At 47.4% G+C, this 16,290-nt stretch overlaps 1 protein-coding gene across 2 annotated transcripts in view; it reads left to right on the top strand.

The window, feature by feature from the left end:
* The window catches only part of LOC138662870 (zinc finger protein 182-like), a 63,602-nt gene that overhangs the window by 7,117 nt on the left and 40,195 nt on the right, over positions 1-16,290 (top strand). For both annotated transcript variants that reach the window (XM_069748857.1, XM_069748858.1), the window contains exons 2-10: positions 4,371-4,520; positions 4,650-4,829; positions 4,913-5,018; positions 6,633-6,745; positions 7,212-7,361; positions 7,491-7,670; positions 7,753-7,876; positions 7,960-8,057; positions 8,256-8,346. In XM_069748857.1, the coding sequence (XP_069604958.1) occupies positions 4,371-4,520; positions 4,650-4,829; positions 4,913-5,018; positions 6,633-6,745; positions 7,212-7,361; positions 7,491-7,670; positions 7,753-7,876; positions 7,960-8,057; positions 8,256-8,346 (1,192 nt within the window). The remainder of the gene's footprint in view (positions 1-4,370; positions 4,521-4,649; positions 4,830-4,912; positions 5,019-6,632; positions 6,746-7,211; positions 7,362-7,490; positions 7,671-7,752; positions 7,877-7,959; positions 8,058-8,255; positions 8,347-16,290) is intronic.

Below are 16,290 nucleotides of genomic sequence, written 5' to 3'. Positions count from 1 at the left end.
ACAAGACCCAAGGTGCAAACTATGCAAAGAAACCTCAGAAACCATCTAACGCATAGTGGCAGGATGCAAAATGCAAGCAGGAACAGCATATACTGAAGGCCACAACCAAGTAGCAGGAATTGTATACAGGAACATCTGCACAGCATATGGGCTAAGTCCAGGTGGGAGACCCCAGAAAAAGTGGTGGAGAATGAAAGGGCTAAAATCCTGTGGGACTTCAAGATCCAGACGGATAAGCAGGTGTTGGCTAACCAACCAGACATTGTGATAGTAGACAAGGATCAGAAGACAGCAGTGATAATAGACATGGCAGTGGCAAGTGACAGCAACATCAGAAAGAAGGAATATGAGAAGATGGAGAAATACCAGGGCCTCAAAGGAGAACTGGAGAAGATGTGGAACGTAAAGGCAACAGTGATTCCAGGGGTGGTAGGAGCACTTGGAGCAGTGACCCCTAAGTGGGAATAATGGCTACAGCAGATCCCAGGAGCAACATCTGAGGTCTCTGTCCAGAAAAGCGCAATGCTGGGAACAGCTAAGATCCTGTGCAACAACCCTCGTACTCCAAGGCCTCTGGTAGAGGACCCGAGAATGAGAAAAGACAAAAAAGGCCATCCCATTGGGGGTGAGAAGATGCACTTGGAGGCTTAAATGTGATGAAACAATGACTGGCAGAGTTGTGAATGGCCGACATGTGTCGCAGAGAGAGTCTGCGTGGTAAGTCTGATGCAATGTTGTTCTGGGACCTGTAGTCCCTCAAGAGTTTGTATAGTTATGAAGGGAGACTTACTAGGCTAGTTATGTGAGATGGGCGGGACAAACTTGCCACACATCTACACTCCCACCCAGGGGAGTGGTTAAAAGGTATATAATGTGACCAGGGTGTGGGTCACATGGTTCCTGTGTTTGGATCTGAGTGGTCCAAGTGCAAGGCCCTGGAAGCCTGTGTTGGAAATCCTGGGAATTCCCGAATAGCACATGGTTGGGCTTTGGCACTGAGTAGCCTGTGTGCTGCAGGTCCTGGACGGTCAGTGTTGGAGGCTTCTGGGACTGACGTGGAGTCAACCTGTGGAGCAGGAGCTCCTGAGAGGTAACCCCTGGTGTGGGGAAAATGAACTGTGTGCGCTAACATAGGACAGTTGCTGAACTGTGCAGTCACGCGGTGACTGGAGAGATACAGGCTTGAATAATGAAGGATTTGTAAAGTCATGTATGATGAAGTAAAGGACTATGTGAAGTCTGTGATACGTAACATGGCCTACAGTGGTTTATGCTGAGAGTATAATAAACCACATGGACTGTTTATGTGAAAACCCGTGCCTGTCTATGATTACTATGCTGCCAAGTGAGTGTCCCCCAAGACACGTAGTGGGTGAAACGCTACAATATAGGAGCCGACAGGATAGATGACATGGATTACATACAGTAAATACAAATAGAATAGGTAGATCTATAGATGTCAGTGACAAATACAATTAGTACAGTGTGTGCAGCTTACTGTACATGTATTTAATTAATAAACAATAATTTTTCTGAAAAAATAGCGTGGGCTGTGTGAGATCCCCGCTATCACCGTGAGGAAGTCGCACGGTGCAGAGGTGAGTTCACGGGAGAATTTCACTACGGTGAATTTCAATTCGCCTCTGCACTGTGCAACTTTCACATGGTGCTAGCGGGGATCTCACTGAGGTCACCGCAGTTCAGCCCGTCTGGGAACGCAGCCTCAGTGATGTCACTGACGTTGCGTTCCCAGCAGCTCGTTCACCAGTGGTTCTCAGCCTGGAGGGTCACATCTTGGCACCGTCCAGGTTGAAAACTGTTTCTCCCCTAGACATGGATTACGGCGTGGGACAGAACGACAGTCATGTAGATTGTTGTTTTTTTATTTTAGTTTTAGTACAGGAGATCGAGGGCTTTGGTGGAATTAGGCGAGGTCGTAAGTATGGTTTAATTGAGATTATTGAAGGAGTCTGTCATTTTTTTAATTCACTTTATTCTTGCTGTGTCTTTATTTACCATATAACTATAGGATTAGTAATGGATCGGTGTCTTACTCTCTATTACTAAGCCGTGGGCTTGATGTCACCTGACAATACAAAGGTGACATCAACTACACAAATTTGAACCCCACTTGCCACCGCTACAGGGCAAGTGGGAAGAGCTGGGCAAAGCACCAGATTTGGCTCATTTTCTGGGCAGCTGCGGTCTGCTATTGTTAGGCTTGGGGGTCAATATCCATGGCCCCTTAGCAGCCTGAGAATACCAGCCCCAGCTGTCAGCTTTAGAAAGGCAGGTGGTCACAAAATGGGTGGACCCTCTGCCATTTTTTAAAATTATTTAAATAATTTAAAAAAGAACGTGGGGACCCTTTATTCTTGATAACCAACCTTCCTGAAGCTGACAGCTGAGGGTTGCAGCCTCCAGCTGTGAGTTTTGCCTGGCTGATTATCAAAAATAGTGGGAACCCATACCTTTTTTTTATTATTTATTTACAGCACAAGAGCAGCTTATGAATACTCCCCATCATCTGCTCCTGCTCTCATGGGTATGTTCACACTGGGCGTTTTTGCTGCATTTTTATATGTAATTTTCATCTGCCTTTTCCATTACCAGCAAAGTCTATGAGATTTCAGAAATCTCATACACACACATTGGTTTTTTGTCATCAGGATTTTGTGCTTTGCAGTGTCCTTTTGACATAGAGCATGTCATTTCTTTCAGAGTTTTTGCAGCATTTTTCACCCATTGACTTGAATGGATGGTAAAAAATACGCTGCAAATATGCAGGTTGACCTTTTTTTTGTAGCGTATTTGCTGCAGAAAAGTCAAGGATAGCCGGATGTCACCTCACACTCGGCTCTGCTACCTCTAGATGGCAGGCTGCATGATGCGTCCATACAGCCTGTCATTGAGCAGAGTGGACCCAAACCCCATTCATTTGAATGGGGCCTCGACAATACTGTGTTTGACACGCTGTCATATGCATGACAGCACGGCAAACACCGCTTCGTAACGGCGGTGAAACCATCCCCGCCGGTCAGAGAGCCGCAGTTCCCCCACTGTGAAAAGACAGCGGCAGCGCTCAGCTGTGATGGGAGGTATACAGGTTACCCCAGGTCACTGGTGTCAGCTGATGGGACAACTGCTCCCATCATCCGACACCTGCTGCTGCTATTAACAGTGAGAGCAGGAGTGGATGATAGGAGTATTCATCAGCTGCTTCTGTGCGGTAAATACATAATTTAAAAAAAACTGTGTGGGTTCCCCCTATTTTTGATAACAAGCCAAGCAAAACTCACAGCTGGGGGCTGCAATCCTCAACTGTCAGCTTCAGCAAGGCTAGTTATCAATAATAGAACGGTCCCCACACTGTATTTTTTAATAATTCTCCCAGTGAACTCAACTCTGTACAGTGCGACTTTCTCATGGTGCTAGTGGGGTTTCTCACCGAGGTCACCGCAGTTCAGCCCGGCTGGGAACGGAGCATCAGTGATGTCACCGCCAGACAGTGAGGCAGCAGCTCATTCACCAGTGGTTCTCAGCCTGTACGGTCACATCTTGGCACCGTCCAGGTTGGAAACTATTTCTCCCCCAGACATGGATTACAGCATGGGACAGAATGATGGAGAGGTGAGGGATATTGCTGTTTTTATTGTTTTTGGTTTATTACAGGAGATTGCGGGCTTCGGTGGAATTAGGCGAGGTCGTAAGTATGGTTTAACTGAGATTATTAAAGGAGTCTGTGTCATTCTTTCAATTAAAGGACTTTTTTCTGGGGGTCTTGTGTTTTCTTACAATGTGACTATGGGGTTAGTAATGGGGGCGTCTTATTTATGCCTCTCCATTACTAACCTCAGGGCTTGATGTCATCGGACAATAAAACGGTGACACCAACCTCCCCAACCTTTGCCCCACTTGCCACCGCTAAAGGGTAAGTGTGAAGAGAGAGGCTAAGTGCCAGAATTGGTGCATCTTAGAGATGTGCCTTTTCCGGGGTGGCTAAGAGCTGATGTTTTTAGCCTGGGGGGCCAATAACCATGGCCCCTTCCGAGGCTATTAATAGCGACCCACAGCTGTCTGCATAGCCTTTGCTCGTTATTAAATATAGGGGGACCCTATATAATGACCCTATAACGAGAATTAGCGTTATGGACGATGAGTCTATGAGAAACGTATTCAGCTGCCGACTCCGAGGAAGAAACTGCTTGTTGTCTGTGGCCTAAATATATAGGATTTATTAGTAGATGTAAAGAAGGAAACTAAATACTGTAAAATAACAAATCTCCTCATATGTTTCCCATATTATCTCCAGTAATTGTATTATTACACAGGATTCTTATGATGTTACATCGGCTCATCTTCTCATTCAGGTCTCTACAATATTGGATCCTCTCAGTGAAGATCTTCTACAAAAGAAAATTTTCCTGATTTACCCAAAGAAGATGCATATAGAAAGAGCCAAGATGGCGGAGAGGATATTACACCTCACCCTAGAGATCCTCTTCCGGCTTACTGGAGAGGTGAGAGATTCTGATGACATCACATCACATCATTCTTATCTATGGAAATAACAGATGGATAGAACTGGAGAGGTGAGGACTCTGGAAATGTCTGTAGTGAGATTTATTAATGTGTCTCTCCATTACCAGGATTACACAGTGGTGAAGAAGACCTCTAGTGATCGCTGTCAGGACCCTGTGTCTGAGGGATGGGGAAGACCCCTGAGCCCAATCACGGGGCCTCCACCTCACCCCCTGATCCATGAGGACATCAATGACCAGAAGATCCTAGAACTCATCTACAAGATGATTGAGCTGCTGACTGGAGAGGTGACATTGCTGGGAATGCTGGGACATTATACAGTAACACTATGAAGGGCTCGGGGGGATGACGGTATCATTGTATGTGTCAGGTTCTTGTAAGGTGTCAGGATGTCGCGGTCTATTTCTCCATGGACGAGTGGGAGTATCTATACAAGAACGTCATAATGGAGGTTCCCCAGCCCCTCACATCTCCAGGTAATAGGACAGGGCTAAATACACTGCTCAAAAAAATAAAGGGAACATTTAACAGAATATAACTTCAAGTAAATCAAACTTCTGTGAAATCAAACTATCCACTTAGGAAGCAACACTGTTTGACAATCAATTTCACATGCTGTTGTGCAAATGGAATAGACATCAGATGGAAGTTATTGGCAATTGGCAAGACACCCCCTCTAAAGGAGTGGTTCTGCAGGTGGGGACCACAGACCACATCTCAGTACCAATGCTTTCTGGTTGATGTTTTGGTCACTTTTGAATGTTGGTTGTGCTTTCACACTCGTGGTAGCATGAGAGGGACTCTACAATCCACACAAGTGTCTCAGGAAGTGCAGCTCATCCAGGATGGCACATCAATGCGAGTTGTGGCAAGAAGGTTTGCTTTGTCTGTAAGTGTAGTGTCCAGAGGCTGGAGGCGCTACCAGAAGATGTGGAGGGGGCTGTAGGAGGGCAACAACCCAGCAGCAGGACCACAGCCTCAGGCTTTGTGCAAGGAGGAACAGGAGGAGCACTGCCAGAGCCCTGCAAAATTACCTTCAGGAGGCCACAAATGTGCATGTATCTGCACAAACGGTTAGAAACCGACTCCATGAGGATGGTCTGTGTGCCCGATGTCCACAGATGGAGGTTGTGCTGACAGCCCAACACCATGCAGGATGCTTGGCATTTGCCACAGAACACCAGGATTGGCAAATTCGCCACTGGCACCCTGTGCTCTTCACAGATGAAAGCAGCTTCACACTGAGCACGTGACAGACGTGACTGAGTCTGGAGATCTGCTGCCTGGAACATCCTTCAGCATGACCGGTTTGGCAGTGGGTCAGTAATGGTGTGGGATGGCATTTCTTTGGAGGGCCACACAGCCCTCCATGTTCTCGCCAGAGGTAGCCTGACTGCCATTAGGTACCGAGATGAGATGCTCAGACCCTTTGTGAGACCATATGATGGTGCAGTTGGCCCTGGGTTCCTCCTAATACAGGACAATGCAAGACCTCATGTGGCCGGAGTGTGTCAGCAGTTCCTGCAAGATGAAGGTATTGAAGCTATGGACTGGCCCGCCGGTTCCTTAGACCTGAATCCGATTGAACACATCTGGGACATCATGTCTCGCACCAATGTCACGTTGAACCAAAGACTGTCCAAGAGTTGGCGGATGCTTTAGTCCAGGTCTGGGAGGAGATCCCTCAGGAGACCATCCGCCGCCTCATTAGGAGCATGCCCAGGCATTGTAGGGAGGTCATACAGGCACGTGGAGGCCACACACTACTGAGCATTATTTCCTTGTTTTGAGACATTTACACTGAAGATGGATCAACCTGTAATTTGATTTTCCACTTTGATTTTGAGTATCATTCCAAATCCAGGCCTCCATTGGTTAATAAATTGAATTACATTCATGATTTTTATGTGATTTTGTTGTCATCACATTCAACTTTGTACAAAACAAAGTATTCAATGAGAATATATCATTCATTCAGATCTAGGATGTGTTATTTGAGTGTTCCCTTTATTTTTTTGAGCACTGTACATGCAGCCTATAATTATCTGTATGTAAAGAATGAATTCACTCCCTGTATGTGTTTCCTCCAGATCTATCTAGTAAGAGGACAACACCTGAGAGATGTCCCCGTCCTCTTCTTCCACAAGACTGCAAGCAAGAAGATCCCAATTCTCCTCAGGATCATCAGTTAGATGGAGAGAAGGTGTCAGATGTCCCCTGTGTGCCCCAATATATTAATAATGTCCCCTGTGTGCCCCCATATATTAATAATGCCCCCTGTGTGCCCCCATATATTACTACTGGCCCCTATGTGCCCCCATATATTACTACTGGCCCCTGTGTGCCCCCCATATATTACTACTGGCCCCTGTGTGGCCCCATATATTACTACTGGCCCCTATGTGCCCCCATATATTACTACTAGCCCCCGTGTGCCCCCCATATATTACTACTGGCCCCTGTGTGGCCCCATATATTACTACTGGCCCCTGTGTGCCCCCATATATTAGTACTCTCCCCTATGTGTCCTCATATTAGTAATGTCCCATATGTGCCCCCATGTGTTAGTACTGTCCCCTATGTGCCCCATATATTAGTAATGTCACCTGTGTACCCCATATATTACCCATGATTTTTATGATGTTACATCGGCTCATCTTCTCATTCAGGTCTTTACAATATCGGATCCTCTCAGTGAAGATCTTCCACAAAAGAGAATTTTCCTGATTTACCCATCAAAGATGGATATGGACAGAGACAAGATGGCGGAGATGATATTACACCTCACCCTAGAGATCCTCTTCCGGCTTACTGGAGAGGTGAGAGATTCTGATGACGTCACATTACATCATTCTTATCTATGGGAATAACAGATGGACAGAACTGGAGAGGTGAGGACTCTGGAAATGTCTGTAGTGAGATTTATTAATGTGTCTCTCCATTACCAGGATTACACAGTGGTGAAGAAGACCTCTAGTGATCGCTGTCAGGACCCTGTGTCTGAGGGATGGGGAAGACCCCTGAGCCCAATTACGGGGCCTCCACCTCACCCCCTGATCCATGAGGACATCAATGACCAGAAGATCCTAGAACTCGCCTTCAAGATGATTGAGCTGCTGACTGGAGAGGTGACACTGCTGGGAATGCTGGGACATTATACAGTAACACTATGAAGGGATCGGGGGATGACGGTATCATTGTATGTGTCAGGTTCCTATAAGGTGTCAGGATGTCGCTGTCTATTTCTCCATGGAGGAGTGGGAGTATTTAGAAGGACACAGAGATCTGTACAAGAACGTCATAATGGAGGTTCCCCAGCCCCTCACATCTCCAGGTAATAGACAGGACTAAATACACACGGCCTATAATTATCTGTATGTAAAGAATGAATTCACTCCCTGTATGTGTTTCCTCCAGATCTATCCAGTAAGAGGACAACACCAGAGAGATGTCCCCGTCCTCTTCTTCCACAAGACTGTAACCAAGAAGATCCCAATGCTCCTCAGGATCATCAGGTAGATGGAGAGGTGATGTCAGGAGATCTCCCCTATGATGTGTAGACGCCGGTGAAGGTCTTGTGCTCAGTCTTGTTTTATCCACCAGTATTATATGTTTTATACTCGTGTAATGAGAACGGTGGAGATGGCAGGATTAGAGCTGATCAAAGATGTAACTTCTCCATCTGTCGGTGACTTTTATAATATTTGTTTCAGGGTGAAGATCTGACCCATATTAATACTACAGAGACATATGTGAGGGGGGATAAGCGGTGTAAAGAGGAGATTCCTACATATGGCTACCCAGGTGAGTAGTAACCACTAAATGCAGAGAGGTCACAGATTCTTCTCAGTCACCGGCTGTGGCTGCTTTATCGGTGGTATCGTCCGGCCGTATTACCATGATCACCATTTTGCCTCTAGACCACAACATTCTCCTCCACCCAAAACTGTTCTAATGACTTTGGTCATTGAAAGCCCTTTTCTATAGATCTCACAATCTGGTAGATCCACCTCCCCCTGGGTTTAGGAGACGCTGTTACCTGCCCAGATCTGTAAACTATAAAGCCAAATGACAGCGCACGTAGAATGTGCTGACAAGATAGAAAATCACTAGAAGAAAAATATTATGATGGTCCTGTAAGAGAAAGCGGAGGGTAATGATGGTGTTGGCTTCCTAGAACCCTGAGATCTTATCGGATGAATCTCCCTTCTCTCCCTTCTGTGCTGCTGAATATGATCATATGGTTCCTACAAGACCAAGTCCAGTCTTTCTGGCCAAACTTCACTTTTATGATCGACAACATTAAATGTGCAGTGAGGCCAAGTGTGAATTTCTGTATAATAACAGAGTTTCCCTTTATCCTGACTTTTCAATTTGTATTAAAACCGACTAACTTCCAGGAGGATTGTGATAATCTACATAAACCCATCACACCGGTGCCATGATATATCTCTGAGCTGTGCGTGGCTGATGGCTGTAATATACATTTATTCCCGCCTGCAGGAGATGTGTTGGATCCAGCCCTGGTTTTATGGATTCACTCCACCTCATAAATTACATTGTTTTTGAACCTAAGAAATTCAGATTACTGCACAATCTCTCCTGGAATGGGGAGCAATATTATTTTCTCTAATCTTCTGGTCAGGATTCATAGTAGCTCCAATGGTCCACCATAAATGAATGCAACTCTGGTTTACTGTTCTTTAATCTGTATTTGTAGTTTTCAGTGAATGAGATTCTTGTACTCTGGGGCAGGGCAATGTGGTGCTCTGGGGCGGGGTTTTATGTTGTGCTCTGGGGCGGGGCTTTGTGGTGCTCTGGGGCAGGGCTGTGGGCGGTGCTTTATTGGTGCTCTGAGGGCGGGGCTGTGGCTTTATGTGCTTTTCTGATTACATATTCATCTTATTGGCTTTTGACAGGTCGCTGATCCCTCACTGACCTGCCCCCCATTTTTACATAATGCATATACTGTAATAGCATTGATATTATTGTTGATAACTCCTATAATATTGTGGCTATTGGGAGGCTTAAAAAAAAAAAAGGTACATCAAAGATATAAAAGGGCTTATATCATAGCACACTGTCCTTTCCAAGGGATATTAAGTCTAGGCCTTATTTTCATGTCCCCACATAGCCAATATACATCAGGCAATTGGGAGATTTGACCTACCAACAAAGAGTCATTGTATAGACTGCCGTCCCGGACCGGGATATCTGGTCATTACGTCCGGGACCTTTCCTTTCAAAACAGGTGTAGTTCCCTGGATAGGGGGTGATCCCATGGCCAGTTGGTTCGTTACTTTGGTGAGGTGGGTGTAAGTGAAATACAGTTTGGCATTTATGTGAGTTACCTAGTTGGTTATCCATGTACAGGGACAGGACACCTAAGAATCCCTTTTCATTTACCCGTGGGTCTATTGGGAAAGGTACTGTGCCTAATCGAGGTCTGGCAGCGGTACAGGCTATACATGAGGAGCGATTCGCATTAGTAACAGTGTATCTTACCCACTCGAGCCAGACATTGGAGTCAGAAAATCCCGTTTCTAAGGCAAGTTTCTCCTCATAGGTCAATTCTGATAGGAATTTGACTCCTGGTATTGTTTCATCTATCTCTTCAGTTTCAGAGATACGCCCGGAATCAAGATTTCTCAATCGCAATTTCCCCATTTTGTCACCTTCTTCCCCCTCTACCAAGTTTTGTACTTGAGCCTAGTACATATAACCCTTGGTCATCTTCTGAAGGCTTGTCAATAGTAAGGTAGAGAACTATGCATCCCTCTTTGGGACAGTGGGTGGCAGGGATGGGGAGCACTGAACCCCGAAAGGCTCTCTGGCCTTTGAAAGGGGCGTTGGTCAGGGTCATACGGGTGATTAGGCTGGCTCCCCATTTGTCCCTTTGTTGCAGGACTGGGACTGGCTGATATCCCCAACTACTTGCACTGGCGTGCCTCCCAACAAGTGTCCAATCCTCAGTTTGACCCTTCCCCCCCCTTTCAGCGGTGGAGACACAGATGAATTGAGTGCCTAGCCAGATATCAAACTGTGTAATGGGGCCTGGGCATTCAACTATGAAACAATAATCAAATTGATATGTGACCCTGGGGGTGGAGACATTATACCGGAAAGTTACTATACCCTCCTCATGAGTGATAGCCCCTTGGCTACTGCTGGAGATAGATAAATGATAAGTATTAGGGTTGAGCGACCTTGACTTTTTTAGGGTCGAGCCGGGTTTCGCGAAACCCGACTATCTCAATAGTCGAGTCGAGTGAAATCGGCCGATTATGGCCAAAAGTCGAGGATTTGCCAAAAGTCGGCGACTTTTGAAAATGAACGATCCGTTTCGCTCAACCCTAATAAGTATCAGATGGATGAAGAGTGGCAGTCGCCACTGGCTTCTGGATCCGGCAACTTCTTGCAGTGGGAAGCGTGGATCCATGTGGGCTTTCCTTCAAGCTTGACTGCTGTGGCAGTGGTCAACAGGACTTAGTACGGGCCGTCGTATCTGGGCTCGAGGGTACGTCTGTTGAACCTCTTGGTTAGGACCCAATCACTGGGCTGGATCTGGTGGGTTCCCTCTAGGTCCTCAGGAGCTGGGATGGATGAAAACACTCGAGAATGTATTTTAGTTGGGTGCTTTGTTAATTCAATCACAAACTTAGTCAAAGTGTCATACTGCATGGACAACTGCTGTGGGAAGTACAATCCTAGCCTGGGAGTACTTCCAAACAGGATCTCATATGGGCTAAGTTTGGTAGAACCAGATGGTGTGTGCCTGACACTGAATAGTGCAAGAGGGAGACTCTCATGCCATGGTTTCCCTGTTTCCTGTGCTGCTTTCAGCATTTTACATTTCAGCGTCCCATTTAACCTCACAACCTTGCAACTTCTCTGTGGGTGATATGGAGTATGAAGGGCCAACTCGGTCCCGAGTGCGTCCAATATCTCTTTTGTGAGGTGGCAGTGAATGCAGGCCCTTGTTCACTCTCTATGGTTTCTGGGAGACCATATCTGCACACTATCTCAGAGAGGAGCTTCTTTGCAGTGGTCTTTGCTGACTTATTGTTGACTGGAAAGGCTTCTGGCCACCCTGAGAATGTCTATCACCAATAAGACATACTCAAACCCCACTGAGTGTGGCATTTGTATATAATCTATCTGTATGCGATGGAAAGGGTATATGTATGCATTTCTGAGGTATTGTTCCTGTTTTTCCTGGATTGCATCGGGCACAGACAAGACATCCCTTTGTGATGTTGGCGGCTGTTGTTGAGAAGCCTGGGGCATGGTAGTACTGGCAGACAAGATTGTGCATCTTAATCTTGGACTGGGGAGTGGTGCCATGGGCCCATTTGGCCACCATAGGGTAGAGGACTCTGGGTAGACAGGGTTTTCCCTTGTTCATCATCAGGTGTCTTTCATACTGTGTGGCTCCATCTTGGGTCCATTGGTCCTTTTCTTCCTTGTATGCATGCTTCTGGAGTGTGGCGAGCATCTTTTCCCAGGATTGCTTCTTTTCTTCTACTCCAGAGTCCACAAGAGAGTACAGATGAGATGTTTATGTGTCAAGTGGTAGTAAGGCCGCTTCTTTTGCTGTGACATCAGTCCGTCTGTTGCCCACCTCTTCCTTTGAAGTGCCTCCAGTGTGCGCCTTAATTTTTACCACCGTAACTCTTTCTGGCATCAATAAGGACTCCATCAGTTCCTTTATGGCTTTGTGGTGTCTGACAGGCTTTCCATTTGCCGTGATGAAGTCTCTTGCCCTCCAGATTGGTCCATAGTCGTGACATACGCAGTGAGCGTAGCGTGAGTCAGAGTATATTGTAGCTTTGAGTTGGGCGGATATTTTGCATGCTTCTGTTAAGGCTTTCAGTTCTGCCTCCTGTGCAGAGATGGATGGAGGCAGTGGTTGTGCCAGCAGCACAGTATCTTCTGTGACCACCGCTATACCAGTGTGAAAGCGGCCTTCTTGGTCTGCGTACCTTGATCCATCCACGAAGAGTTGTCAGGTCAGGATCTTCCAAAGGTACATCAGTGACTGAGTCAAATCCGGAGGTTTCCTGTCTCATCAGAGCGAGACTATCATGCTGAGCCATTTCAGAGTCGAATACCTCTTCCATCATTATGTCAGAGATGTGGGCTTCATCCTCCTCCCCCCCTTGTCAGAGGTAGGAGAGTAGCTGGGTTAAGAACGGCACATCTGGAGATGGTGACGTTGTCTGGAAGCAGGAGAGAGCATTGTAGGCGTAAATGGCGGGCGACAGAAACATGCTTTGGCTGTGTGCGGACCAGAATAGATGTAATGTCATGAAGTGCCATTAGCTTCAGTTCGTGGCCTAGAATTATGTGAGAAGTCTTATCCAGCAACAGGTGGGTTGCAAACACAGCTCTCATGCAGGTTGGGGCTCCAAGGGCCACTGGGTCAAGTCTATCCGAGTAGTACCCAAGAGGCCGATGTCTGCCTCCGTGGAGCTGAGTGAGGACTCCAGTTGCATGGCCTTGCTTCTCCATGACGAATATGCAGAATAGTTTGCTGTAGTCTGGGAGTCCCAGGGCAGGAGAGGATGTGATAGCAGCCTTTAGCATGTAGAACCCATCAATGGCTTCCTTGGTCAGACTGAACAAAGTGTCCTTGAGGCAGTCATGCAGGGGTTGCATGTGGAGAGAGGCATCTAGTATCCAGGGACAGCAGTAGGATACAAGTCCAAGGAAGGACTGCAGCTGTGGGGGCTTGGTTGGCAGATGTACCGTATTTTTCGGACTACAAGACGCACTTTTTCCCCCCCAAAAAAGGGGAAATGGGGGGTGCGTCTAATAGTCGCAATGCAGGCTTACCGTGGCGGCTGAGGTGCGGCGGCAGAGGTGCGGCGGCAGAGGAGGCGCAGTAAGCGGGGTCCCTTTCTCCGGTGAGGTGATGCAGCAGAGCCGGGTGAATCCTGTTGTTATTGGTGGTGGCGGCCATTTTCCCGAGGCCACGCGTGCGCAGATGGAGCGCTCTGCTTCCCGGGGCTTCAGGAAAATGGCCGCCGCGATCTCCATCTCCCGCGGCCATTTTCCTGAAGCCCCGGGAAGCAGAGGACTTCATCTGCACACGCGCGGCCTCAGGAAGATGGCCGTGCCCACCGATAACAACAGGATTCACCCGGCTCTGCTGCTTACCGGGCTGCTGAATCACCATACCGGGGAAAGGGACCCCGCTTACTGCGCCTCCTCTGCCGCCGCACCTCTGCCACCGCACCTCTGCCACCGCACCTCTGCCGCCACGGTAAGCCTGCATTGGCACGCCATACCTCTCACTGCACCTCCTGATCCCAGCACTTCCTGATCCCAGCACCTCCTGATCCCAGCACCTCATCCCAGCATCACCCCACCTCTGCCGACACCTTGCCTCCTGTGACCCTGCTCTGCCACCGCCAGCCATCAGGTAAGATACTGTAAATTCGGACAATAAGACGGACCCCCATCTTATAAAAAATCTTTTTTTCTGCAATTTTCACCCCAAATTTGGGGTGCGTCTTATGGTCCGGTGCGTCTTATAGTCCGAAAAATACAGTATGTTCTGGACAGCTGTTTTCCTGTCTTCAGTTAGGTGTTTGGTGGGAGATGCAGTGTCCCAGAAACACAACTTTTTCCTTGCAGAACTGTAGCTTGTCTTTGGATGCCTTGCATCCATTGTTGGCCAGGAACTGTAGTAAAGAAATGGACTCTGTCTGTGCTTCTGGTAGGGTGTCAGCACAGAGGAGAAGGTCATCCACATACTGTAGAAGGGTTGTAGCGGGATGTGTCATCTTCCAGGGTTCCAGGATCATTGTCATGGCTTGAGTGAACATGGAGGGGCCATGACAGGGCCGCGCTTAGTAACCCGATATTTACCCTGGTTACCATTGTAAATGTTAAAAAAAAAAAAAAAACATACTCACATTCCGGTGCCTGTCACGTCCCCGGCGTCCGCTTCCCTGCACTCCTCCTGCATCCTGTGTAAGCGCCGGCCGTAAAGCAGAGCGGTGACGTCACCGCTGTGCTCTGCTTTATGGCCGGCCGGCGCTGACACAGGATGCAGGAGGAGTGCAGGGAAGTGGACGCCGGGGACGTAACAGGCACCGGAATGTGAGTGTGTGTTTTTTTTTTTTTTTTTTTTTACATTTACAATGGTAACCAGGGCCCTGCGCTTAGTAACCCGATGTTTACCCTGGTTACCAGTGAAGACATCGCTGGATCGGCGTCACACACGCCGATTCAGCTATGTCAGCGGGTGATCCAGCGATGAAATAAGGTGCTGGCCTTCTAGCTCTGACCAGCGATGTCACAGCAGGATCCAGATTGCTGCTGCGTGTCAAACACAACGATATCGCTATCCAGGACGCTGCAACGTCACAGATCGCTATCGTTATCGTTGTAATGTTGTTCAGTGTGAAGGTACCTTAAGTGTATCCATGAGGCAGCATGTGTCTTGTGTATCTGACTAATCTTCCTGTAGAAAGGCATAGGGTGCCCTTCCGGGTCTGGTAAACTGTTTACTAGAGTAGCAGCTTCCTGACGCTTCCAACTCACGTAGCGGGTGCTACGTCTGGCAGGGATTAAGCTGTCACGGATGGGAGCTGTACGCCTAATACGGAGGTGATCCGAACCACTTATGGATCCTGTTCTGTCTGGGCTCTCATCTACGTAGTAGGGTATGGATATTTTTGGTGTGTAGGGGTCCAATGCTGCTGTAATGTCTTTTGGGTTCGCTTTCCTCCCTACTGTGGGACTGCTGGTGTCTGTTTCTTGCTGTGAGGATATGGTTGGAGGGTGGACGGTTTCTACCTTTTCCTCCTTAATCCTTTCTTCCTCATCTTTATCCTCATCCCCATTTGTGTATATGCCAGATGCTACCGGAGCTAAAATGGCCGCTCGGTGACTTGTGCCCTTACTTAAAATGGCTGGTGTAGGTGTGGCCTGACACAAGATGGCCGCCGGTACGTGGGGCGTGCCGTTTGTATTGAGGACTGGGTACAAGGAAGTAGGATTGCATGGGCGTGGTGCCCCACACACGGCACACGTGTCCCTCCAGTCTGGATTCTGATTTTGGCAGACTGCATATGTCCATCCCTCTGTAAAGTATGGGGGTGATCTGTGTGGTGCGGGTGCAGCTGCTAGAGCCAGAGCCATTTTATCAGGAAGTGGTCGGTACATATATTCACCAGTGGCAGAATTACATTCTCCAACGCACATTTGTCTCTTAATCTATTTTGCTGTTCTTTACCATGCTTCAGCATCCCTTAAAACATTATTGTCTCGTAAGAGTCCTTTCTTGCTAGACAACATACGTTTTCATTCTGTCTCATCAAGCCTTCCCCCTGGGGTTGTAGATCCCGTAAGTTTCAGGAGGAGCTTTGCATTTTTAACATACTGTTTGCCTTCTCTTTCTGCCACTATCCCTCGTGCAGAGAACTGACTGGTTTTAGACTTGCTGATACCCATGTTACAGTTTAAGTTCCAACCACCGTACTTCCTGTTTTGCCAAAACTTCATATACCTCTGGACTGCCGTAATTGTGGACACACCTGAAGGGTGTGGTGTGTGTAGGATGATACAACCTATTAGACTCGATATGGTTCAGGAAATTCAGCTGAAAAGGCATTATAACCAGTGTTGAATCTGCGGACGGGTGTTTCTAGTACTTTAATAATGCGCCAACCCTCTTGTGAGATACTGAGTATTAGGGTTTGTACACAGTGAGAGCAAGACCTGAGACTACTGTGGGTA

This window comes from Ranitomeya imitator, chromosome 2 (genome assembly GCF_032444005.1).
Source record: "Ranitomeya imitator isolate aRanImi1 chromosome 2, aRanImi1.pri, whole genome shotgun sequence".
Taxonomy (NCBI): Eukaryota; Metazoa; Chordata; class Amphibia; order Anura; family Dendrobatidae; genus Ranitomeya; species Ranitomeya imitator.
Note: the sequence above shows the minus strand (reverse complement) of the source record. Positions and strands in the feature narration are given on the sequence as shown.